The sequence below is a fragment of the Mus pahari genome, chromosome 3, assembly GCF_900095145.1.
Source record: "Mus pahari chromosome 3, PAHARI_EIJ_v1.1, whole genome shotgun sequence".
Taxonomy (NCBI): Eukaryota; Metazoa; Chordata; class Mammalia; order Rodentia; family Muridae; genus Mus; species Mus pahari.
The window spans coordinates 19,228,739-19,254,898 of NC_034592.1; the positions used below are offsets into that span (position 1 = coordinate 19,228,739).

At 49.1% G+C, this 26,160-nt stretch overlaps 2 protein-coding genes across 3 annotated transcripts in view; both read left to right on the forward strand.

Annotated features, from left to right (window-relative positions):
* Aif1l (allograft inflammatory factor 1 like) overlaps positions 1 to 16,748 on the forward strand; it is a 23,787-nt gene extending 7,039 nt beyond the window's left edge. Inside the window, exons 3-6 of one of the 2 annotated variants that reach the window (XM_021193562.1) lie at positions 5,090 to 5,156; positions 8,053 to 8,094; positions 12,193 to 12,355; positions 14,162 to 16,691. In XM_021193562.1, the coding sequence (XP_021049221.1) occupies positions 5,090 to 5,156; positions 8,053 to 8,094; positions 12,193 to 12,355; positions 14,162 to 14,249 (360 nt within the window). In that variant the 3' untranslated portion in view covers positions 14,250 to 16,691. Of the gene's footprint in view, positions 1 to 5,089; positions 5,157 to 8,052; positions 8,095 to 12,192; positions 12,356 to 14,161 lie in introns of both variants that reach the window. The other variant, XM_029536994.1, reaches the window with a different exon arrangement.
* A 955-nt stretch (positions 16,749 to 17,703) lies between these two features.
* The window catches only part of Nup214 (nucleoporin 214), an 84,779-nt gene continuing 76,322 nt past the window's right edge, over positions 17,704 to 26,160 (forward strand). The window contains exons 1-7 of the mRNA XM_021193519.2: positions 17,704 to 17,844; positions 19,842 to 20,037; positions 21,088 to 21,239; positions 22,612 to 22,810; positions 23,430 to 23,500; positions 25,380 to 25,443; positions 25,885 to 25,988. Of these exons, the coding sequence (XP_021049178.1) occupies positions 17,800 to 17,844; positions 19,842 to 20,037; positions 21,088 to 21,239; positions 22,612 to 22,810; positions 23,430 to 23,500; positions 25,380 to 25,443; positions 25,885 to 25,988 (831 nt within the window). The 5' untranslated portion in view covers positions 17,704 to 17,799. The remainder of the gene's footprint in view (positions 17,845 to 19,841; positions 20,038 to 21,087; positions 21,240 to 22,611; positions 22,811 to 23,429; positions 23,501 to 25,379; positions 25,444 to 25,884; positions 25,989 to 26,160) is intronic.

Sequence of the window (26,160 nt, forward strand, 5' to 3'; positions counted from 1 at the left end):
GGGGGTTGTTCTTTAGGGAAGGGAACCTGGGCTGTGCTTGAGCAACAACCGAGAATCCAAAGCCTGGAGCTATGGAGGAAGCTGGCCTTTTAGCCATTGCGTTTCCTCCCTGCCTGCACACCTGTCTCCTCTGCCCCGAGCCAAGGACACAGCTGTCCCAGCCCAGGATCACCTACCCACACATGAGTGGGTCAGCTGCTTTTCCCACCCTGGTCACTCTGGTGGCTCGAGCATCTGTCACTGTTGGCTCCCAAGGACGATGTGAATCCATTCCCAGAGTCCACTCCAGTGTCTGTCACACACAGCCGCAGCTCTTGGGAAGCTGCTTATTTCTGAGAGGTCTATAGGAAGTGGAGGAGACAAATGACAGGCTTCTGTATTCACTGAACACGTGAGGATGGGTGCGTGCCTGCTCTGTCGGCCACTGTCGGCTGCTGGGCATCTTCTGTATGTTACCTTTCTCATGGCTGGGACAAAATGTGTGATAAAAAGAAACTTAAGGAAGGGAGGGTTTGTCTTGGCTCACAGTTTTAAGGGATGGCCATCTCAGTGGGGAAGGCACGTCCGGGACTGCAAAGCACTGGTCACGGTGCTTATGTAGCTGGGAAGCAGGGGGTTGCTGGCACTCAGCTTGCTTCCTCCTCTGCCCCATCTTCTTTAGTCTAGGACTCCAGGTACCCTTGGGATGGTCCTGCTGGCATTCAGGGCAGGCCTTCCTCTCTGTTATCCCTCTCAGGAAACCCCTTCAGTTCTTCTCAGGGCTCTGTTTCCACCCTTTTCCCTGTTCAGAAGGCTGACCAGCCAGCATCAGAGGGTACTAGCAGATAGATAATCATGTCCTGGGACTCACCTCTGCACACCTACTTCCTTGGATGGCTTCTGCTCTTCAGCTGTGGATGGGGGTGCTGGTGGGGTGGGGGATGGGAGTGTGTGTTGGGGAGGGGGAAATGGGAGGGGAGAGGCCAGCTCCTCAGCACCAGAGCTCTTTCCCAGTTCAGCCACTTGCGGGTGATGTGACTCAGGGGACATTGCTTATCTTCTGAGTCTCCATCATTCTTGTCTTCCCAAACACTTAACTCTGCATCCTCACAGGGGCGGCCAGGCGGTGGGCACTGTCAGGGGAAACTGTGTTGGGGACCGTTTGTTCCTGTGGGCTGGAAGGATCAGAACAAGGCAGGTAGGTTGGACAGGCTGCAGTGTTTAAAAACAGGGGAGAGCTCTGTGATCAAAGTCGTGAAGTGAGGAGAGAATGCTGCAGGTGTGTGGAGGAAGTTCAGCCTTGGGGGACAGGGCTGGAGCAAAGGCCCTGGGGTAGCAGTGAGCTCAGCAAACAGGAGATGGCGTGGAAAACAGGCCAGGATGGTGGACGAGCAGGAAATGAGACGGGAGGGACACATTCATCGAATGATACGTAAGACGGAGCTAGGCGCTAAAAAATGCTTCCTCTGCGTAAAGGAGGTCACTCCCACACACCACTGCCCCCACCCCTACCCCAGCCCCCACACACCCATACCCTGGCCCAAATAACCCCCTACTCCCACCTACACACCCCTCTCCCGACCCACACACACCTCTGCTGCATCTTCCAGTTGAGAGGGAGCCACTACGAGCCTCTTCTGCAGCGTGTGCCTTGCCCTTGTTACTGGCCCTGCCAGACTGTCCAGTTGATCTCGTGTGGTTTGTCTCTAAGAACAAGGACTGTGTCTTTCCCTTGAACCATGTTTACCTGGTAGGTGGCAGAGGCCAGAATGTTAAGGATAGGCTGTGGTGGGGTGGAGTTTCTGCCTATCTACATAGTGTGGGTGCAGGACGTGCCCTTTGGTTCTCTCTCCTAACGTGCCACATGCTGGTCCTTTGCCTGGTGTGCGTGTGTGTACACATGTGTACAGATATGGATACACATGTATGCAGATGGAGGCCAGAGGGGCTGTTGAGAGTCTTCCTTAGCCACTCTCTACCTTGTTTGTTTGCTTGCTTATTTGTTTGTTTGAGACAGGGTCTCACTGTACAGCTTTGTCTGGCCTGGATCTCTATGTAGAACAGGCTGGCCATCTGCCTCCCAAGTGCTGGGATTAAAGGCATGCACTGCTACGCCTGGCCTCCACCTTATGCTGTTCCCTGTACCTGTGGAGCATCAGTTTGGTCACATTGTCTGGCCAGTGAGCTTCAGGGATCCTCCTGTCTCTGACTCCTCACTACTGAGGTGTGTGCTGCTACACTTGGGTTTTACATGGATGCTGGGGGTTGAACTCAGGCTCTCAAGCTTGCATGGCAAGCACTTTTGGAAATGTCTCCTCCGCCCCTTGCTTATACTTTTGTGGGCACCTCTCCACATACGGCTTTCCAGGCATCGGTGACGTGAACAAGACAGGATGAAACAGTGAGTTGGATGTGAGCTAAGTTAAAATTCAGAACTGATTAACTTCTGTACTCATGGTAACTGTCCGTGGTCATTGTTTTAAAAGCCTTTACTTAGCAAAGGGAAAACTTGGCAACCTAATTAGAGTCCCTCCCCATTTAATACCCCCTGTCTCCACTGCCCCAAGTCTGAAAGCCACTGACCCAACGTGTCCCTCAATGGGCACGTGAGGTATCCAGGACCCTGGGAGGCACTTGGTTTGTTGGGGTGACCAACAAGTATGAATTGTTCCACTTTTGGTGTGGTACTGGAAAGGGGCGGGATTTGGCAGAGAGCTATAAGAGGGAGCCCAGAGGAAGGGCCACTCTCCACAGAGCCATCAGGAGGGGGACAGCTCTGGCTTCTCAGGAAAAAGCATCCAGCCCCAGCTAGCTTGAAGCTGGGGGAGCTGCCTGGGTCCTGGGTCAGGGTCTAGAAACAATTATAAATCTTCCCTGCATTTTCCCAGCGCTGTGTGGACTAGACACTGTCCGTGACCCTTCTGGTTGAGTTCTAACCTGTAAAATCAGAGCATGAGTGGCTGGGGTCATTTAATAAGATAACCCAAAGCTGGTCTCAGTGGCTGCTTAGCCAGGTGACCCCTTCTGAACCCAGGCAGGAGAGGAGCCACATGTAGGTGGAACCTGAGCTGCAGAAGGGTCAGATGGAGGTCACTTAGGGAATTGCCATTTCTGTTTATTTGGTTCACAGGGCAGGAGCAGAAGGGAGCTCTCCAGATGTGTGCATACAGGCTGGTGCCATTTAGGGGGAAATGACATCAGGAACTTAGATACAGATCGACTGGCACATTTTTATCTCTGTGTGATTAGGTATGTGTGTGCATGCCTGTGTGTGTACATGTATGCACATGTGTGTAGAGGCCAGAGGTCAACCTCACTCTGGAGTCGTTCGTCAGGGGCTTGAGACTTGGAGCTCAGCAATTCCGCTAAGCTGGCGGGTCAGCAAACCCAGAGGCCCTCTACTGCCACCACAGGGGTGCTGGGAATCACAAGCTCATGCTGTCCTATCTGGCTTAAGACTTGGTCCTGGACATTGAACTTTGTTCCTCATGCAAGCACTTTACTGAGCCATCTCCCCGGTCCCCTTAACCGGGCGGACTCTGTAGTTTTAGGATGGGAACTTTATCCACACCATTTTACGGCTCCCTGACACCTAAGTGTATGTTGCACAGTCCCTGAGGAAATGTCCAGTGAGTGAATGGATGAGGAGACAAATGGCGGTGTGGTGTCATGAGCACCATGGGAAGGACTAAGTATGGTTTACAGACTCCAAATGGTTGGATGGGAATATTCCCGCTGTGTCCAGATCAGGCACCCTGTACTGCCCCATCAGGTGCAAGAACTTAGATAGCATACTTTTTTTTTTAATTTTAAAATTTATTTTTATTTTATGCGTATGAGTGTTTGCCCACATGCGTGTCTGTGAACCACAGGCATGCAGTGCCCGCTGAGGCAGAAGAGGTCATCAGATTGACTGGAACTGGAGTCACAGGTGGCTGTGAGCTGCCATGTGGGTGCGGGGACTTGACTCCGGATCCTCTGCACAGGCAGCCAATGCGGTTAACCACTGAACCATCACTACAACCTTTTATTGTTGTTTTTTTGTTGTTGTTTATTTGTTTGTTTTGTTTTTTTTTTCGAGACAGGGTTTCTCTGTGTAGCCCTGGCTGTCCTGGAACTCACTCTGTAAACCAGGCTGGCCTCGAACTCAGAAATCCGCCTGCCTCTGCCACCCGGGTGCTGGGATTAAAAGCATGCGCCACCACGCCCGGCTCTTAGTCAGACTCTTGATATGTAGCCCAAGTTGACTTTGACCTTGCCATCCTCCTGCCTCAGCCGTGCAAGTGTGGGAATAGCTTTTTAAGAGGATAGACCAGGAGTGAAGAGCTCCTGCACTCTGCATCTCTCGGGGCTGTGGTTTAGGGTGGCTTAAGTGTGGAGAAGCTCAGCAGGGTTTCTGACTGTCTGAGCATCAGTTTCCTCAGGCATGAGGCAGGCACAGAAATGGCGGCTACCTCCTAAGGCTGCTGGGAGATCTGAAAAGCGATCCAGCGTGCCTGCGATCCAGCTGCTGTTGTTTGGATCCTCCCCGTAGCCGCCCGAAGTACACATCTGGTTCTGGGAGGACTCAAATAGTTGTCTTCTGTGGCTTGTGAAGGAAAGTGCACTCGGGATTAATCCTCACCTGTCGGAGGCTGAAGATGGCTGGCTCAGTCAGTCAGTCAGTCAGTTTCTGGCCAGAGCAGAGGTAATGGCACCAAAGCCACTCCTGCCTCCCTTGTTATCTTTGCAGACTCACCTCGTAGTTCAGCCTTGATGCTCACCGGGTGGGCAAGGTAATGGTCCGAGGAGCACAGAGAGGTCATTTGCTGAGGACACATACCTCAGAAGTGAATGACAGTCTGGGCAGCAGTCTCTGGAGCGCACAGCTTCTCACATCCCGGGAGCTTAGTGTCCTGGGGACAGCATAGGGCACGGTCCTGAAGGTGTTCAGTTCCCTGAGGAGGGCTCTAGTAAGCCCTGCCCCTGGCCGCAGAGAACACCCACCACCAGGCTGACTGAGAATCTGCCTAGAGGCTCAACAGGAAGCTGGCATCAACCCTACCTGGGGTTGCTTCTAGGTGACCTTTGCCCCCAACCCTGTCTCAGTACTGTGGTCTCACCTCTGTAGGAGTTCCTCTGTGACCAGAAGTACAGTGATGAAGAGAACCTGCCGGAAAAGCTTGCAGCCTTCAAAGGTGAGCCAGGGCTGATGGCCCAACAGCCCCCAGAGACACAGACAGAGAGAGACACACACAGAGAGAGAGAGAGAGAGAGAGAGAGAGAGAGAGAGAGAGAGAGAGAGAGCGCCCTCAGGCCATAGCACACAGGCTTCCTTGGCCCCACAGGACTGCGCTGCAGCAGCTCTGATTCATCCAGAATGCCCCACTTCCCATAGGGCTTTGAGTCAGAGGTCCCCCCAAAGAGTCAGGAGCAGGCCCTTTCCCCTTCCTGTGTCCCTGTGGGCCCCTGGCTGCCGGCTTGTTCTGGCCCTGCCCCTTTGTCCCATGGCTGCTCAGTGTGGCTCAGGTTGGCTCCTATTCTCCACATCCAGGCCCTGTGCACTCCCAGGGCCCCAGCACACAATCTGCCCTTTGTGAGCAGCCTGTGCATGTCCCCCTCCCTGGTGGAGTCTCTCAGGAGCCCCTGTGGAGAATAGACATTTGTGTCGCTACAGTGGGGCAGGGGGGCAGAGTTTCTGCCCATTGAATCCCAACAGCACGGGATGAAAAGAAAACAGGGCCCAGGAGCCTGCGCAGGGAGAGGGCAGTATAAAGGTTCCTCTGTTCGGGGCCCTGGTGCTTGGTCCTCCGCCAGTGGCTCGAAAGGAGAGGAGCCTGGGCACACAAGGAATGGGCAGACCCACCTTTCCTGTCCCTGGGATGCACTTGGGGGATGGGGACCCTGGACTTGGCAGAGGTTATCCAAGAGGTCCCATGCCTCTCCCAAGTGTTTGCTGTGCTGGCATCCTTCCTTTTCCAAGGCCAAGTACCTGCCAGGGTGCCTCGCCTGTCTCATCTGGTCACAGCATGATTGTGCTGGTCAGGACTTAGATGGCAGTCATATTAAAAATGGCCAGCAGGTGCTGAGTGTTGGCCCATGTTCAGCAATAGCTGACATGCTCTGCTGAGCCACCCCATTCCCCATCCTTAGAAGGCAGGCAACTGGTGAGATCACTCATTTATAGACCACAAACTCAGGTCTGGGGAGGCAGAGGGGTCACATAGCCCACTTGAGGCAGAGTTAAGGTTTGAGCCCTTGTTAATCGGTCTCCAGGGTCCCAGATCTCAACCTGGGTCTGTGTTTTCTCCACATGGAGTGGGGAGCAGGGCGAGCCTGCAGGAGATCTAGGCAAAGGGTACTCGGGGCCTCTGGGAAGCAAAACAGCTCTTGGGGTCTGAAGTCACAGAGGGAGGTAAGGCCTGGTTTGTTCAGCAGGTAGTCCTAGTGAAACAGTTTTGCTGGAAAAAGAAAGATACAGAGGTCCTCAAGCCATTCATTCCTCTTCTCTCCAGACAGCTGTTCGCTGGGCACCAGGCCTGGGGAATCACATGGGACAAGACCTGAGGCGTGTGTGTGTGTGTGTGTGTGTGTGTGTGTGAGAGAGAGAGAGAGAGAGAGAGAGAGAGAGAGAGAGAGAGAGAGAGCCTGTCCAGGGGCAGGGATAAGTACAGAGCAAGGAGAAGCCAGAGTCAGCAGGGTGCAGGTGCCTGGTGGAAGGTGACGTCCCAAGGACGTCTGAGCACAGCTGGGAGGACACTCCAGGCTGAGAGACCAGCCAAGTGGGGTGGAGGGGAATGCCATGCCTGTAGCGGTGAATTAATTATTAGTTAAACTGCTTTGGCATGCTGCACTTGCCTGAGAGCTCTCTGGATTCACAAATTAAAGACATACACTCACCAGCTAATTTTGATATGCCTTGACTAGCTCAATAGTTGGGCATTTCTAAACCTCCCCGAGGCTAGCACACACACACACACACACACACACACACACACACATACACATACACACACACCTCCAGTATTCCTGGCTTAACACCTTCTAAATCTATGTTTTATCTTTGCTGCCTTGTTACCTTCTGGGCAGCCCCTCCCATAGGGCCGTACTCCCTTTCCACCTACATTGCTGGATGCTTTCTTTCTTGCAGTCTTACATCTGATCTCTCTCCCTCCGAGTCACGGCAGCTCTGTTCTTCCCCCTCTCTCCCTCTGTCCCGTGCCAGAAATATTGTAGAGACAGATTCTTTTTGAAAGAATTCAATCTAGTAATGGCAAGATGGCTCAGCAGATAAAAGCACTGGTCTTAAGACCCCAGTGACCCGAGTTCAATCCCCCAAACTCATAGAAAGGTGGAAGGAGAGAACTGACATCACAGAGTGGCCTCCACACATGCATGCCCAGACATATGAATCATACACATGTGAACACGCACACACACACACACACACACACACACACAAAGCCAATCAAGGGCTGGAGACAGTTTAAGCAGAAGTTGTTTTAACAAGGCTAAGCAGAGCAAACATTTCAAAGAGGGGTTGGAGTGAGCTTTTGCATTGTTAGACTAGAAAGAAGTTTTTATGAAGGTGATGCAAATCATAGTAGATCAGATCTCCATTTTCGGGTATTTCTTCCCACGATCCTCTGGAAAAATCCCACAAGGGAGGCTATTGTCTATACTACAATACAGCAATATTATGATATCTGGTCTTTCGAGGGTACATACCCTATGTTAGTGTGTGTGTGTGTGTGTGTGTGTGTGTTTGTTGGGGGTTGGGGGGGTTCCGTTGTACAGCAGGAAGCAGGAACACCCAGGCTGGAGTATCTAGAATATTTACCACAAGGGACACGGTGGCTGTCGGGTCAGTAGAGCACATTGCTAGAGTTTAACTCGTGGCTAATTCTTGCCTACCTGGCACCAGGAGTTTTTTGGCTCTTCCAGAGACAACAGCTAAGACGACAGGACCCCTGGGCTGGGGAGGGTGTCAAGGGTTCCCCAAGGGTTCAGTCAGCCCTTTCCAGAGAGTCACTGGGCTCTGCAGGGTGAGCTGTGGCTTCTAATCTAACGGCAGTTTGTGCTTGTGATTTTCAGAGAAATACATGGAGTTTGACCTGAATAATGAAGGCGAGATTGGTGAGTGAGGTTTTGGTGGCGGAGAAGGAGGGTGGGGAGGAGGCCTGAGATCCAAAGAATCCTGCTGCTCTGGGGAGGGGCACTGGGTGAAGCTGAAGAACACCCGGATGCAGCCCTGATGGTCCTGATGGCCAAGCTGCCTGACACTAGCAGCAGGAGACACTGGGGAGTGACTTCCACTGGGGTTGGGGGTGGCAGGAATGGGATCTTGATTCACACAGCAAAAGACAACTTCAGAATGAGTTGTTATTATTTATTTACATATTTGTATGTAGTGTGTGTGTTTGAACATGCAAGTCTGTGTGTGGGGGGGTATGTGTAAGGACGATGTACAGGAATCTGTTCTCTTCTACCATGTAAGTTCTGGGGTTTGGGGATCAAGCAGGTTGCTAATCTTGGTGACAGATACCTTCACCTTCTGAGATGTCATGTCAGCTGTGGGCCCCTCTTTTCTTCCCTCCTCCCTCTCTCCCCCTTCCTTTCCTCCTTCTCCCCTTCCTCTCCCCCCCCCCCCTCATTTTTGGAATTGAGACAAGTTCTTGCTACCTAGTTGTATCTGGCCTGCAATTCACGGAGATCTGCCTGCCTTTAGATGTGTCTTCCGACATTGCCCCCTCTTCTTAACGTCCGTGTTTGAATCCATGTTAAAACCTTTTAATATACTCCAAATTCACTTCATTAAAAATAAAAAGGGTGGCTTAGTGACCAAGGGGGCTTGCTGCTTTGGCAGACAGCCTAGATTCATCTTCTCGCACCCATGTGGTGGTTCACAACCCCCGGTGACTAGTTCCAAAGGATCTATTGCTCTCTTCTGGACTCCGAGGGCACTACGCACACAGTGCACATAAAAAACCCTCATACAAACAAAAATAAATACATCTTTAAACAATTTTTAGCTTGGTGGTGGTAGTGCGTGTCCTAAGTGCACTTGGGAGACAGGGGGAAGCAGATCTCTTGAGTTCGAGGCCAGCCTGGTCTACAGAGTGAGTTCCAGGACAGCCAGGGCTACACAGAGAAACCCTGTCTTGAAAAACCAAACCAAACCAAACAAACAAACAAAAAATAGTAAGGAAAAAGGATAGCAATGGAAGAAGTATAGTTAGAGAGAGAGAGAGAGAGAGAGAGAGAGAGAGAGAGAGACTGAGACGCATACAAAACAAAAACTAAGAGAAAGCTGGGTTTGAGTAGCTTAATAATTGCTATCTATATGATTTTGGTGGCTTAATCAATGTCTACGTTTAAAAGATTAAGTAACAATGTTTTTGCATCCTTATCTGAAGAATTTGTCTTTCTGTAAGTGAGATTTTACAGGGTTTTATGAGCGCACTCTGCAGACTTCGAGGACTAAAAAGAGAAAATCGTAGGTCACAGAGGTCAGCGGACTTCTTACCACGCACGGGTCACTAGGAGGTCGAGACTTGTTCTGACTGTAAACAGGGCTCAGGACCTTGTCTGGGGGTCTTTTCTCAGAACAGACAACAGGGTGTGCTGGTAAGGTTAGCTTCAGAGGCCACACACAGCTGCCTGTGAGCACAGCTGGCCAGCTGTTCTGTGGCTCTTGGTAGGAAGCTCCCAAGGACGGAAATAGTGTCTCAGCAAGCAGTCTTCGCAGCATTTTTTCTTTTGTCAGTTGGGTTAAGATTCTTGACTCTTTGCCAGTAAGGGACTTAAGGGCCGAGGGGCTCCTCTCCCTCCCTGTACCCCTTTATCCTTTATCTTTCTGTCCTGCCAAAAGCCAAGCCCGCTGTAGGTCCTTCCATCTCTTGGCCTAGCTCTGCTGCCTGGGATCCTCACGGTTGTCTCCCTGCTGGACTCCCCAGCCTCCCAACCCAGAGCCTAGAGCTCCCTTCCAACCAGGCCTGCTTGACTCCTAGATCGGGCGCTGCCGGCTCATTCTCCTGGGTCTGCTTTGTGTTCACTGATGTCCCTTGTCCTGTAGTGACAAGGAGTGTAGACAGTGACTGCCTCTCACCTCCAGCAGAACACACTGCTTCCTGCCATCAAGGTGTTGTTGGGGTGACCAAGGCACAGAGGACCAGGGTACTTAGTGTCAGGTAGGGTGCTCTTGAGCAGCAGGGTCGAGCCATGGTCCAGGCTGCTCAGACAACCCCCAGTTTGTGGATGGAAAACCAAGACGTCTCAGAGAAGTGAAAGGCTTTGGTGGGCTGATGATGTTAGCATGTCGGCTCAGGCCCAGCCTTTGCTTCTAAACGAGATCTCTGTTACCTTGCCCCTACCCAGGATATTCCGTTGTATACATGGATCCAAATGCATCGAGCCAACACTTGAATAGCTACTGCCATTTAGAAGTTTAGATTTTAGGTGATTTCCTGGTTTTGGTTTTGGTTTGAGACAGGACTCATGTTACCCTAGTCTCCCAAGTGTGGGGATTACAGGAGTGTACCAGCAGGCCAACTTTATACAGAGCAGGGGATGGAGCCCAGGACTGCATGCATGCTAGGCAAACCTAGCAACTGAGCTACATCTTCAGTGTGTGTGTGTGTGTGTGTGTGTGTGTGTGTGTGTGTGTGTGTTGTTTTCTGGCCAAGGTTGACGGACATCTAGAGCTACACAGAGAAACCCTGTCTCAGAGAAAAACTTAGATTACATTTATTATTTATTTGTTTATGAGGAGGGGCTGGTCCACTATGGCAAGTGTTTGACAGAGGATAATCAGAGGGAGTCGGCCCCTCCATCTACACCACGTGGGCTCCAGGGATCAAACTCAGTGTACCTCTCTCCGGCTTGCCTGCAGACACCTCTCCCCATCTTGCTGAGCTATCTTGCCAGCATGTTATTTTAACTGTTATTGATTGGCTCGTGGCCACCATCTCTTTAGATGAATCTGGTGCCCTCACCAATGAGAGAGTCCCAGTGGGCCAGGGCACTCGGAAGCTCCCTGCCAAGTGTCCTCCAGGAGGTCTTGCCAGTGTGAAATCTGGTGGGCAGCGCGTGAACCCTGTGGGCTCTGCCACGGAGAAGCCTGGACAGCCCTGCAGCTTGTGCGAGTGCTGCCCACCTCAGACCTGCTCACAGTCCTAGGATCTGGCCCGGCCCACTCCCTTTGCTGATCCATTGTTCACTGTGAACAATCCCCAGGAAATAGCCTCAGAAGGTGGTGGGAGCCCTGAGGTCAGGCGGAGCCTCTGGGGTGGGGTGACTTTTTTTTTTGGTACCTCCCTTATTTTTCTTCTATTTTGTTCTTTTGCTGCGTTTCCTGCTCTGAGGGATAATTTTGGCTCCCAGTCCCATCTCCCCTAGGGAGAGAGTCTTAGAACAGCTGAGTGGAAGTGGCAGGTGGCAATGGTCTCCACAGTGGTGTGCCAGAGAAAGTTGGACTTTCAATGCCTGGGGTCAGGCTAAGTTCCGGGCACCTTGGCTAACTCAGAACACCTGCTGGGATAGGATTGCACTTATCGCATCTGCATGAGCCTAAAACCAATCGGTTTTTCTTTTCTCTTTTTCATTCAAACTGGTGTGTGTGTGGTGGAGGGGAATACACATGTACATGTGCGCCTGCCTGCGTATGGCTGTGTGTAGAGGGTAGAGGTCCAAACCAGGGGTCTATTCAATTGCTCTCCCCTTTAGTCCCCCCCCCCCTTACTAATTTGACTAGGCTGGATCCTCCTGTCAGTCTCCCAAACCCCATGATGGCAGGCTTGTGCCAGTGTGCCTGAATATTTACTTGGGTTCTGGGGCATTGAGCTGTCTCCCTAGGCCTTCCTCATTATGTAGCCAAGGTCGGCCTAAAACGTGCAGCGATCCTTCTACCCCAGCCTTTAAACTGCTGGAATTGTAGACATGTGCCCATCATCCCAGAGAGCTGAAGCAGTCCTCCCCAGGACCCCCAGTCAGGAACAGCCAAGCTTGAGCCCAGCCCATCTGACTCCAAAGCCCAGGTGCCACCTGCTAGCCTTTACTGCCTCTGAGGAAAGCAGGGAGGGCTCGTTCCCCCCTCCCCAGGGAGTCACCATTGCTGTTGTCTCCAGGGAGAGATGGTTACTGAGAATTGTGTGTGCAGCTGTGGGGCATCCCTGGCTCCCTCCAGGGCCTCAGGGTCCTGTCTCCATTCAACAGATCTACTTTTCCTCCTGGCAGATCTGATGTCTTTAAAGAGGATGATGGAGAAGCTGGGAGTCCCCAAGACCCACCTGGAGATGAAGAAGATGATCTCGGAGGTGACAGGGGGTGTCAGTGACACCATCTCCTACCGAGACTTTGTGAATATGATGCTGGGCAAGCGATCGGCGGTCCTCAAGCTGTGAGTCCCTCCTCACCTTGCGGGGTCTCAGAGGCGAGGACATCCTGTGGGGAGAGGCCCCAGGCTCAGGGCACCTTGCCTATCTCCTAGTTGGTGGACGGTTCGTGGTGCTACCTGTTGCATGAGGAGCTTGGGTTTTCTGGACCTGTTTTCCTTAGGAGAGATTAGCATGGCAACCCTAAGATGGGTGGGTGGGGCTTCCCCAACCAAAGTGATGGTGGCACCAAATCTGCCCTTCTCCTTCCCCTTCTCCTTCCCCTTTCCCTTCCCCTTCCTTTCCCTTTCTTCCCTTTCTTCCCCTTCCTTCCCCTTCCCCTTCCCCTTTCCCTTTCCCTTTTCCTTCCCTTTCCTTTCTTTTCCTTTCCTTTCCTTCCTTCCTTCCTTCCTTCCTTCCAAAGTTTTTGGAGACAGGGTCTTCAGGGTCTTAACTGTGTACTCCCAGGTAACCCCAGTTGGCCTGTTACTCACTATGTAGCCCAGGCTTTCCTTAAAAGTCGTGACAATCCTCCTGCTTCAACCTCCCAAGTGCTGAAATTATAGGCATGCAATATCACATCTGACTATGGTCACTTCCTTCCTTCCTTGGAATCAAGCATGGTAGGAAAATGCTCTAGACATTTCTATACACCCCTATCCCTATTGCCCACATGTTCTGAACCTCATTTTCCTCGTTTGTAAAGCATATTTCTACTCCCTTTGGTTGTTGTGAGTGAACAGTCTATAAAATCAGCGTTAGCTGGGCATGGGAAGGCCAGCTACGGTTTTAGTACTAAGGCAGTAGATGCAGGAAGGACAGAGTTTGAAGTCTCTCTTCGGCTACACAGGAAGTTCAGGGTCAGCCTGGGCTATATGAGACCGATCTCCGACGGCTTTTACTACCTCATTCAAGGTGTTCATTGAGGCTCCTGAGCCCGTGTTTTAATGTGTTCAGAGCTTGTGGTATGTCTATTTGTGTATAAATGCACATAGGTTGAGTGTTTGTCTTGAATCAGTTGTCCTGGGAGTCCTAAGATGCAGGCAGTCTCCCAGAAAGGCTACATTTTGAGACTACATTGTCTCCTTCCCAGACTGGACTGGACTTAGATAACAGTGAAGAAGATCTTTGTTTTGTTTTGTTTGTTTGTTTGTTTGTTTTGAGACAGGGCCTTTCTTTCTTTCTTTCTTTCTTTCTTTCTTTCTTTCTTTCTTTCTTTCTTCCTCTCTCTCTCTCTCTCTCTCTCTCTCTCTCTCTCTCTCTCTCTCTCTCTCTCTCTCTCTCTCTCTCTCTCTCTCTGAAATAGGCTCTCTTTGTTATGTGTGTGGTCTTGTCTGGCCTGGAACTCACAGAGATGCATCTGCCTCTGCCTCCCAAGTGCTGGGATTAAAGGTGTGGGCCACCATGACTGGTCAGTGGCAACTTTTTAAAAGATCTGATGATGGGGGTTGAGGGCTTAGCTCAGTGGTAGAGCACTTGCCTAGCAAACACAAGGCCTTGGGTTTGGTCCTCAACTCTGGGGAAAAAAAAAAAAGATCTGATGGTCTTTTGGGGCAGAGCTCTGCCCCAACCCACTCTTCTCCAGACACCTTAGTATGGCGAAGAAGCTGTAGGCTTAGAGGGTTGTCCCTTCTTCCACCTTGGACTAGCTGGGCAGTTGGAGTTGGTGAGTCCCACTTCTATTTTGTGCCTGGTTTTTCTTCTGTGAAGTAGGATCACCAACCTGCCCCTCCCACATAGCTAGCATTCTGTTGAGGCCACTGCAGAGGGAAGGCTGGGGAGCTTTCTGTATGAGGGAGGAGTCTTAATCCTTTCCTTCATCTCCAAACCAGGGTCATGATGTTTGAAGGAAAAGCCAACGAGAGCAACCCAAAGCCAGCTGGCCCACCTCCAGAGCGAGACATCGCCAGCCTGCCTTGAGGACCCACCTGGACCTTCCGGGCTGCAATCCCTGCCCCCGCCTCTCCCTCTGCGCTCTGCCATCTTGACTCATCGTGTTAGGTCTCATGGGTTCTGCCCCAGTGGACTCATTTTCTTTTTCTCTATGTAAGCACACGTTACCTGACTTAATGAGGCTGCGGATCCCGAGCCTCAGGCCCCTCTGCTCCCTGCTGCCCTGCCCTCTCTATACAAAAGGGCTGACATCAAACCAAAAACTGGAGAGGGCGGGGAGGCTGCAAACCTCATTCCCATGTTTGAAGAGGGCCTGTCCATCAGTTCATCTTTCTCAGTTTCTGAATCAAATTCAGGCTGCAGGCTGTTCTCGGAAGATCCTGAGCAGGCACCGAGCTCCAGGGTTCCCTAGTGTTCTAGAGCCATGTTTCCAGTGCCATTGGATCTTCCAGCAGTGGCCACTCGGTGCCTAGAGACATAACCGAGTCCCCTTTGTTCTTGCCCCTGTCCATTCTTAGCGACATAACACAAGGAGGGGCAGAAAGAATAACCTTTGGGTCCTTTAGAGGGACCAAAAGGAACCACTCCTTTACAGACAGCCCAGAGAGCAGTGGGGTGGCACTGTCCCTTGCTAGAGCAGTAGAGGGGTTTGGAGGCAGAGGTGAGGTCAGTGGTGCGGGGGAGTCCTACTTTCAGGGTGGGTGCTGAGGCCACCAGGGTAGAAGTGGAGTCAAGTGTTGAACCTCAAACAGAGAAACAGCCTGTCTGATTGCACAGTGCCCCCAATTCGGCTATCTGCTGTCCCACCCCACTCACCCCTCCCTTCACTCCCTCAGCAGTTATTTATCGAGTATGTATTACAAGCTTTAAGTCCTCTTGCTTTGTCTCCATGTGTGCTATGTCCAACTCCTAGCTCCCTTTTCAAATCCTTCAAGTCCTGGAGCTTGGGGATTAGACGGAGGTCATAGGGCAGATTTTAGCTGGGCCAGTCCTTCCATGTCTCTGCTGGCCACCAGGGGTTAAGTGGCTTGCTGAAGGTCAGTGGGGGCTAACAGAGAATGTGGACTGGAGACCTGCTCTAGGCTGCATTGGTCAAAGGAGAGGGTAGAGAGCAGCATCTCCCAGCCTGATACTTGAGGAAGGTGTGGTCTCCACGGAACACCTTGGGTCAGGACTCACCCGCCCGAGGGCCTCCAGGTCAGCAGTGAGATTTCAGTAAGCACCAAGCCTAGCTTTGCAGATTGTCTTCCTTACAGCTTCTTGACTGGTCTTCAGAGACCATTTCCAAGAATTCGTGCAGCAGCAAACTATCAAATGTCTTACCCGAGTGGGGAACCTCAGCCTCGACCCTGCCTGTGTTCTGGAACCATTTACTCTGGGCACTCAAGACAAGACACAGTCACTCATCAAACATAGTTATCAAGCACCTGCTCAATGACACGAGTCCAGAACCCAGCAGTGAAATGGAATTGATGCATGAAATTTATGTCTACTGGGGAATCACTCCCAGCCAATGACAGCATGATATTAGGAAGGGGGGACAGTGCAAGAGGTGAGTATCGTGTAGTTCCAGGGATTCCAGCTGGGCTCATAATTTGGCAAGTGTCAGAGGAGCCTCTGTAAAACCCTAAGTGGGGTTTAAGACAGGGAAGCATTGCGCTAATGTGGTTTCTTGTTCCACAGTCCAGTACCCAGGGTGCTGTTCCCACAGCAGTGAGAGAGAGAGTGAAGCAAACAGGGCATGGAATGGTTAGCTCCAGTTCATCCTCTGGTCTCAACCAGTTCAGTGCAGGAGAAAGATCATTTAGCTATGACTGGCTGATTTTCAGTCCTAGGAGCTGCTTCAAAAGCACAGTCTAGTTGAAATTTAAACCATAGCATTCCTCCCTATAAATGTAAAATCCTGTCTACCCTCACCCCATTGACTTTTTTTTTTTTTTAAGATTAGCATCTCTGCCCCCATTTCCTTCTGCCTTCCTTCTCTGACTCGGCTGGGACCTTGGACTGCATTGGGTCCCTATTTTCTGTGACAGAGGAAGAATCAGCCGAGCTCAGTGGGTCCACAACTCAAGAACTTACACACCACCTCCATAAAGGAGTGTGCTCTGACCTATGCAAAGCATGGAAAGAGGCAGTGGTCTGAAGATCAATCTATGGGAAGACAGTCTTAAGAATAACCCTTCAATGGAGGAGTTGGCATATATTTCAAGTTGTGTCTGTTGGTTCCAGGGTTTTTAACCTCTCTAGTTAAGGGCTTAGCTTTCTTGGGACATCAGCTGTCTTATTTCTGAAAAAGACCAAATGTAACTGGTGTAACCAGCAGTTTGGGGATTGCCAAGTATGGCTTTGTCCCTGTGACTCAAAAGATGTTTGTCAGGTAGATTCGGGTGAATGCCATTATTGTGTGCATGTGTGTATGGATGGATGGGATATGGTCTCCTGCAGACTCAAATAAACTAGAGCAATTTATCAGTGTCTTTGTGTTTCTTGGACGGGGGAGGGGGGACAGCTCCGGGTTCAGTAAATTCAGACGAGCTAGTTGACAACAGGTACCAATTAAATGAGTGTGTCCTGGGTCTCCCATGTCCCAGACTGACAGTTGACTTCATCTGATTAAGCCCAAGACCCAGGTCTACTGTTATCATTTTACAATGAATAGAGTCTTGCACACATGCAACTTGTTGAGAGACTGCACCTGACAGAACGCGTCCTCTGGAGCTGACCCACCAGCTCCAAATAATTCTACTCCAGAAATGTCTTCAACATCAGTCAGTATCCGCAGATCTGAATCTTAACCCTTCCTGGCTGAAAGCTATTGGATAATGTAACTGTTTTGTGTGGAATTCTCTTACACATTGTTTTCCAGACAGGGTCCCATGTAACTCAGGATATCTAGAGATTGCTGTCGCCTAGGAAGAGCTTGGATTCCTGACCCTCTAATCCCCAAGAGCTGAGATGATAGCTGCGTCCTATTTGCGATGTGAAGTGGATATGGCTTATGCTCTGAAACGACTGCCTTGAAAACAGTAAACAAAACCGATCTTCTGTCCCTGGTCCTCTCCGTGTTTAAAAGGGTTCTGCACCGGCACACAGGGCAGTCCACCCGCTCACCGAACCTCTCTGCCCGCTCTTTCCAGCAAACAGTTTCAAAGTTCCTAACTTAGACTAAGTCGGAAGCTCCTAAGAGCCCTGCAGGTTAAGTGTTACCGGGAAGTCTCGAGAGGCTCCCGATGGCGAAGCCTGCGTCTCTAAGGAAGAAAATGAAACAGCGAGCCCGCGCGCGCTGCTTCTGAAGGAAGGCGGACTCCGGCCCGCGCCTCGTGGCCACACCCCCTGCCCGGAACCGGCCAATGGGGCCTTGGGGATTGGCAAGCGCGCGACTTCCGAGCAGCCCTCGGCTCCTTTGGAGCACACTAAAAAACCGGCCTGGGTGACGTCAGCCACGCGCGCCGGAAACGCGCATCTTCCGCGCGCCGCTGGCGCTGAGGGAAGGAAGTTGAGGCCTGAGCGGCCTGAGCTGTGTTTGAAAGGCCGCGGGCGGCAGCGGCAGCGTCTGGGCCACCCCGAAGGCGGCGCGATGGGAGACGAGATGGATGCCATGATCCCTGAGCGGGAGATGAAGGTTAGAGCCTGGCCGGGGCCTCCGCGCCTGCGGTCGTCCTGGAGTTGCCTCGGAGCCCCGCCTCTGCCGGCCGCTCCTGCATTCGCAGGGCTGCGGTCGCTCGCCTCACAGAGCGCCTGCGGCTCTGCGTGTCGCGGACAGGAGTTCCCTGCGAGTGCAGGAACCTGTTCTTGCGTGGGTTCGTCCACGCCTTCTGAGTTACCCCAGGTGCTCCGGTGGGCTGGTCGCCTTTCGGGTGACAGCGATTCTCGTTTATTGAGACAGACAGACTGTGGCCACCGGCGCTGCAGCCCTTACGACCAGCGTAGAAAGAGGAGCGCATGGGAGTCTTGAAAGCAAAAGATCCAAAGTCACGTGGCAAGAACCTTAACTCTCTTACGTTGTAGGCATGGTCTCTTGTAGCTCAAGGTGGCTTCTGGTCTTGGGCTCTTGATGTCTCTGCCTCCATCTCCCAAGTGGTGGGATTATTGGTGTGCAGTACCACAGTTGGCTTAGACGCTCAGTTCTTATTAGCTCTCTCTGTACTTGAGGGTGGTCCAGACTACCTAAAGTGGAACCGAGAAACACCGTCTGCCTTCAGAACCCCGAGTTAGTAGGAACAGGAAGTCAAGTTCGGCACTGGAAATCAGCTCGAACTCATGAGACTATAGGAGAAGCAAGCGAACCCTAAGTGATTCCCCCCCCCCCCCTCCATGCTTCAACTTCTGGATACTGTGTTAATAGTTGACTTATATACTCTGGCAGAATGGAAAGGCAGGGGACCATAGACAGTTGGAAAGGAGTGAATTGCAGGAAGGTGTTAGCCATTTGTGTGACCAGTGAGTCGCTAAAATGCACATAGGGGTGAGTGCTCCATATCATGCTTAGAACCAGTGGCTCTTTCTTGAGTCAGCACATGTGCTGAGCTCCGTAATGGGCAAGCTTCATGTTCCGCAGATCTGTTGGGGTAGAGAACTTAGAGCTGCAGGGTGGATAGCAGTATTTTAATTCCTGCCAAAAGCAGAAAGGAGGGGTTTGGGTTTGGGGTTTGTCTGTTGTGTTTTTTGTTTTGTTTTTGTGTTGCTTCATCACACTGGCCCACCACAAAAAAGCCACCAAGCCCCAGTGGTACAGTCAGGACTACTAGGATGATGATATCAAAAACAATAGACGATTTGTTCCTTTATGAATGACCAGTGTGGCCTCATGGGGAAAGTTGTGTGAATTTTTACCCGCCGTATTCAACTGGGATTAAGAGTACTGGGGCTGGGGCTGGAGAGATGGCTCAGGGGTTAAGAGCACTGGCTGCTCTTCCAGAGGTCCTGAGTCCAATTCCCAATACCTACACGGCGGCACACAATTGTCTGTAGCTCTAATTCCAGGGGATCTGACATCATCACACAGACACATGCAGGCAGAACACCAATGCTCATAAAATAAAAATAAATACATTATTAAGAGTATTTCAGTCTATCTTTCAGTAAGTATGCATTAAACATGGACTGCAAGAAAATTAGTGTGGGTGTGTGTGCGTGTGCTAGATACCCTTTATGACGCATCTCATAAGGCTCTGTAGAAATACATTTTCTCTTGTAGCTGCCATATTCTTTTCACTAAAATCCTTAGCTGGAGAGTTAGGGGATGTGGTGGAGGATACAGATAGAGCTTAACAAAGTGATTACAGATTAACACTTTTTGAGGGTATTAGATCCCTAGGAGCTCGAGTTACAGACAGTTGTGAGCTGCCATGTGGGTTCTGGGAATTGACCCCAGATCCTGTGGAAGAGCAGTCAGTGCTCTTCACCATTACTCCATTTCTCCAGCCCTCTCTATTTATTTCATTCAGCAAATGTTAATGGGTATTATGCCATGCACCACCACATACAGAGTCTAAAAACAGGGAATTGGTGGCCTCAAGGTGATAAGTATATTTTTGTTATACTGACATTGCATTTATGGAATATGATAATAGACATGATTTAATTTCTTCCTTGATCTTGTTTCCTGTTCTAAAACAGGACTTTCAGTTTAGAGCACTGAAGAAAGTGAGGATCTTTGACTCTCCTGAAGAGTTGCCCAAGGAGCGCTCGAGTGTGCTTACCATATCTAATAAGTATGGTATGCTCTTCGCTGGTGGCACCAATGGCTTGAATGTTTTTCCTACTAAAAGCCTTCTTATCCAAAATAAACCTGGAGATGATCCCAATAAAATTGGTAAGCGCATTCTTTGATTTATAGTGTGCAGCAGAGCCAGGGCTGCAGTGGTATACTAATCAGTATTTCCTTACTAAGACACAATTCTTATGTCAAAATGATTTCTTTTGGCCTTGCAGGGGGCTTCTAGTTAGGGTGCCAAAGGCCTTTCTGAGTTTTCTTTTCAGCTCTCTGCTGTTGTTTCTGTGAGCCACTTCTCTAAGATGAGAGGGAAGAAAACCTTACTGTTATGCTCATTTGAACGTGGGCTCTAAGAAGCCATCCAGGAGAAGGCATGGCTGCGTCACCCTGCAGATGGAAATGTGTGTCTGTGTCTGCAGCATTGAGCAGAAGTGTTTTCAGCAAGGGTCTTGGGATATTTAAAGCAGCATTACCTAAGTACAGGAGAGTTAAGCTTAGTTCCTGTAACTAGGTATCTAAGGTATTGTTACTCTATCCATCGTGCATCAGGAGGAAGTGGGGAGAGTGCACCAGTGGGCTGGTGAGACAGCAAAGTCTTCTATGTTAATACACATAAGCATAGTTGCTGATGATCAGGACTCCGGGAGCCTTGTTCCTTTTGGCAGCCCTGATTGGGGACTGAATCAGCAGGGTTTAATAAGTATAAAAACCATAAGCACCTGGGACAAGTTACAGTTACAATTTTCACTAGTCAGGTCTCTGGGATTAAGGACTCTCCCAAGTGTTTCATTGTTGTCAACTGACATTGAGTGTAAGTGTTGTTGCTCAACCAATCAAATTCATCTGTTCTTTCTGTTAGGAACAGCATTATGGTTTGGGGAACTGTTGTTGCTTAGAGAGGGAATTGGTGAGCTTCTAGAGAGTCCCCGGTTCCCCAGGGCTTAGTAACTTGAACTTTGTTTCACCCAATAGGTAAAATCCAGTCTGAATTTAGAATGTCAGTCCTTAAGACAAGTTCTTTTATCTATACCCAACAGGTATATTTTTATATAGGTGAAAATGTGTGTTTGTATTGACTTGGTTAAAGGATTATGACCGTGTGCCTATTACATGCTGTTTTTTTCTGCTTTGTGTTTTTTGTTTTCATAGTTGACACAATCCAAGGCTTGAATGTTCCTATGAAATTCCCAGTACATCATCTGGCACTGAGCTGTGATAACCTTACACTCTCCGCGTGCATGATGTCTAGTGAATATGGCTCCATTATAGCTTTTTTTGATGTTCGCACATTTTCAAATCAGGTAAGCTACTGTATGGAAGCAGAGACTTGCTCGTAGACGTTTTAACTTGGAAGCTATGTAAAGGGATGACGTGGCTGTTCCATGGTATGGGAAGGGGTTTATTGTAGCGATAAGAAAGCAAACACTTAGAGGAACTTGGAAGAGTTCAGAGCAGAGAGAGAAAGAAGTAGACTGAACATAGCCAGCAGAGTGGATATGTCCAGGGCTCCGGGGACGAGGGGAGATAGAGAATAGCAACAACACAGTGAGGCAGACTGTGAGGAGAGTGAGTAGCTGGAGGAGGAACGCTCATGAGCTGTAGGGGAAGAAGTATGGACTCTGAAGTGCATGGCAGGCACTTGTGATACTGGAGGAGCCTGAGTGCTCCATGTCACGCTCATAGACTGTGTCCTGTCAGAGGTAAGGGCTAGGACTCCTTCTGGGAGATTGGAACTAGTTTACAAGTTCCCAAGGAAGGCTGGCTTTTATCTGACAACCAGCAGTACTCCTTTAGTCCAGGCTGAGCTCAGTTCTGGATATATGAGACTGTCTTTTGGAGTTTAGGGAATTGGAGCTAACTTTGGACCTAAAAGATATATCTGCTTGTTTGATCGAGGATCTCCTGATGTTGGATTCTTTGATCCAGGCAGGCTATTGAGAAGCAGTATAGAACACTGGCTATCTGCTTGAGATTAGCTATTTGTATGGCTTGTTTTTCTCTACGCTTCCTATAGTAAAGACAATTGTCTTCATTTTACAGATGGAAAGGCAGATTTCAAAGAGGTTAACACTGGCCAAGTTTGCTGGCACATGCCGGTAGTCCCTAGACGGAAGCAGGAAAAGAGTGAGCTGTGTAAACCAGAACTTGTTTCAAAAAAACGGAATAAAACTCACCCCACCAAAACCCAAAGAAAGAAATCAGAAAGCCCAGCTCAGGTTATTAAGAAGCAGCTCCAAGCTGGGTGTGGTGGCGCATGCCTTTAATCCCAGCACTTGGGAGGCAGAGGCAGGTGGATTTCTGAGTTCAAGGCCAGCCTGGTCTACAAAGTGAGTTCCAGGACAGCCAGAGCTACACAGAGAAACCCTGTTTCGAACCCCCCCCCCCACACACACACAAAGAAGATCCAAGAATTTAGTATGCTATCTGCTATTTATTGACTCTTTTATTTGCATATCCTTGCCAGCAGTCCCCCTGTGGTGGAATACTTAACAGCCATTTCTAAGTTTCATTGAATTGTTTGTAACACATAGATTGGTATGGAGACTTGGTTATGAAGAAATACAGAGCTGGATTTAAGAAAGAATGCATATTCAGTCGTTTCCTCTGAATCCTAACTGCCTTTGTGTTTATTAATTTATTAATTTATTTTGTGTTTGTCTCTTATTTTAACAGGCTAAACCACTGAAACGTCCATTTACCTATCACAAGCTTTCAAATGATGCCAGCGGAATGGTGAATGATATGAAGTGGAACCCCACTGTTCCTTCCATGGTGGCAGTTTGTCTGGCTGATGGCAGTATTTCTGTCTTGCAAGTTACAGATGTGGTAAAAGTGTGCGCCACGCTTCCTCCTTCAACAGGAGTCACATGTGGTGGGTAATAAAGGCTTCCCACCCATAAAGTACGGGCACGGCAGGCTATTAAAAATTCATTTTTGCAAGTAAAGTGGAAGGCTTTTAATTTTGTGTGGACTGCTGGGGAAAGGAAGTGGGTAGAAATTGAGAATATTCTTTATATCTGCAGTTAGTGGTCTTGAAGCCAACAGCATGCGTGAGTTCATTTGAATGTGTTGGGGCTATTGAGATAAAAAATATTTTGGCACAACTCATTTAAAACTGGATTTTTGAGAATAATTGTTTCTAAGTCTAAAAGAGTGGCCATCTGAAAGCCATTTGTACCCCGTGTAAAGCACTAGAAGTAACAAATGGGAACAACACAGTGATTTCTTGACCCTTTAAAGACCTCCACTCTCCTTGTCTTGCAAAATTCTGCTGGAAAAGCATTCATGGCTCTCAGTTAATGGCCTGGGATGAAGCCCTAATTTGTTTGTCTTGCTAAGATGGTTGTATTCTCTCTGCTCTGCCTGGGGATCTCGTGGCCTTCCAGGGTGGTGGTGGAGGTGGGGATGTAGCTGTCTAGATTTTGGGGCTTGCTTTCTTTTTTTTTTTTTTTTTTTTTTTGGTTTTTTAATTGGCAGCATTTTCTTCCCAGTATGCTGGAGCCCCAAAGGAAAGCAGCTGGCAGTAGGAAAGCAGAATGGAACTGTGGTCCAGTACCTTCCTGTGAGTTACTGCTCTGCACTTGAGAACTCTTCCTAGTTCATCCCTCTTGGGGGTGGTTTGGGGACTTCTTTGTGACTTCTTTTCTTTTTTGGTATTAATCAGCAGTTTGTGATTAGGAATATCTGTGTTAGAGTGCTTGCCTAGCATGTGTGGGGCCTTCTCTTCAATCCTTAGCACTACACAAAAAGTAAAAACTAATTTATAGTCATCATACTGAGTCTCTCTGTGAATGGAGAAGATTGACCCCCTTTGCTCTGTCCCTCAGTGTGTCCTTCCAGAGATGCCACTGTTGTGTGTAGTCTGGTCTCCTCCCTTTCATGGACGCTCATACAGATCACCCATGTGGACATGCACTGTTTCTGTTTTTCCTTTAAAGTTAAATGTGGCCCTTCACTATGCTCTATTTCCTTCACTTCACAATCAGTTTATTTTCTTGCTTTAAAAAGAAAGAAGTTTTAATCCTACCATTTATTAACCATGATATTTTAGTAGAAAATGGAACTCACTCTGTAGATCAGGGTGACCTTGAACTCAGAGTGCTGGGTTAAAGGTGTCTCAACACCGTCTCAGCCTTGTTGGGGGTTCTTAACATCAGGAAATGTTAGAATAAAACAGGAGGAGGTATTTCTCCTCGCAGCTGTGCTCTGTTACTTGGCTTTGTTGGCAGTCTTCCATGTCTGAAGTCTGCTTAGCAACCTGCGTAGGGGATCAGTTTCATAAAGCAGCTTGAAAGAGAGGAGTTAATGAAGTTAATGGACAGTTTGTATTTTTCAGCCATCTTAAAGGTTTAGTTTTTCAGTGTGGGCAACAAACAAAACAGATGCTCCTGCTCCTGCATTCTTTCCTCTCCTTATGAGCCCGCTTTGTTTTGTTTTGTTTTATTGAGACAGGGTCTCATTGTGTAGACCAGGGTAGTCTTGAACTCATGGAGGTCTGCCTGTCTCTGAATTGCTGGGTGTGTTCACCATTATGCCCAGGGGTAACACACACACACACACACACACTTTATGGTCCTGAGTGTTTTGTGTGCATGTATGTATGTGAACCACACGCATGCATTGTACCTTTGGAAGTTGGAAGAGAGCATCAGATCTCCTGGAACTTAGGAATGGTTGGGAGCTACCATACGGGTTTGGGGAATCAATCTCAGGTCCTTTGCAAGAGCAGCAAGAACTCTTAGCTGATGAACCTCTTTAGCAGCTGGGAGTACAGGCAGCCACATTTGCTTGTTGTCAATCATTGTTATGGGAAGTTGAGTGCATACTCTTTTGGGTGCCATTAGCCTCTAAAATGATAATACAGTTTGTTGACTTATATTGTTTTGCTTTTTCCTTATTTGCTTGTTTGTTTGTTTGTTTTGAGACAAGGTCTCTATTTAATCTTGTCTGTCCTGGAACTTGCTCTGTAGACCAGGCTGGCCTCCAACTCACAGAGATTTGCCTGCCTCTGTCTCCAGGGTTGGGCTAGAATTAAAGATATGGGTCACCAGGTCTGACCTTCCCTTTTTATTTTTAACAACTTAATAGACTGAGGTCATCTTTCCAGCTCTGTGTGAGGAGCAGCTCTCTCTTCAGTGGCTCCATAGTAACCTACTGTGTAGAAAGGCCCATATGCTCTTATTGATTGATGGTCATGCATCAGTACTAGTAGCTGTGGCACTGTGAGTGCTGCAGCACTGAGCTTTCTCATCAGCTGCATCTAAAGGTGTTTGGGCATTTCCCTGGGTAGGCTGCTAGGAAATGATGGTGTTCTTCTCTCTGGGGGCTTGTGGTGGAGGTGGGAGGATGGAGCACCTGTTTCTAGGGGCTCTGATTGGATTTGATCGTTTCACTGACTGAAGCATTATTATTTCATTTGACATTTCTCAAATCTCTTTCAGACTTTGCAGGAAAAAAAGGTCATTCCATGTCCTCCGTTTTATGAGTCCGATCACCCTGTCAGAGGTAACAACCGCTTTGCTTATTCTCTGGACTCTACCGCAGCTATACTAGCCATGTGAGCTCCTCTGTCCCTGCTCAGGAGAGTGTGGGAGCTAGTCTCACACTTAATGTCGTGAGTTCTTTGGATTTAGCTTGAAATGGAGCTTACATTTTTACAATAATTCCTCTTCATTTCCCTAGTAATATTCCTGCAGAAAACCCACTACTTTTAAGAAATTGGACCAATTAAATCGTTGTGAATTATTGTTATTCCTCACAGGATAGACATTTGGTAAAGCCATAGTACTTTGTTTTATTTGATTGGTTGGCTTGTTTTTGTTGTTGTTGTTTCTTTTTTTCTTTTCCCTAGGTAACCCTTGTAGCACATGGTGGCTATTCCAAATGAATGCTGCTTTTTGCTTGCCAACATTGGTTACTTAGGAATTAGGGGTGTGTGTCTTTCAGTTCTGGATGTGCTATGGATTGGTACATATGTCTTCACGATAGTCTATGCTGGTGCAGATGGGACCTTGGAGACCTGTCCAGATGTGGTGATGGCTCTACTCCCGGTAAGCATGTGAAAGATCATCTTGTTTTCTGAGACTCACAGAAGTCTTGTACTAATGCTGCTTAGAACTAAATTCTTTTCCTTAGTAGCTATGATGGTAGACTCAGGGGTAAGGTTTCAATGTCACACCATGGTCCTAGGACCAAAAATCTGGTATCCATCTATAAAGTATT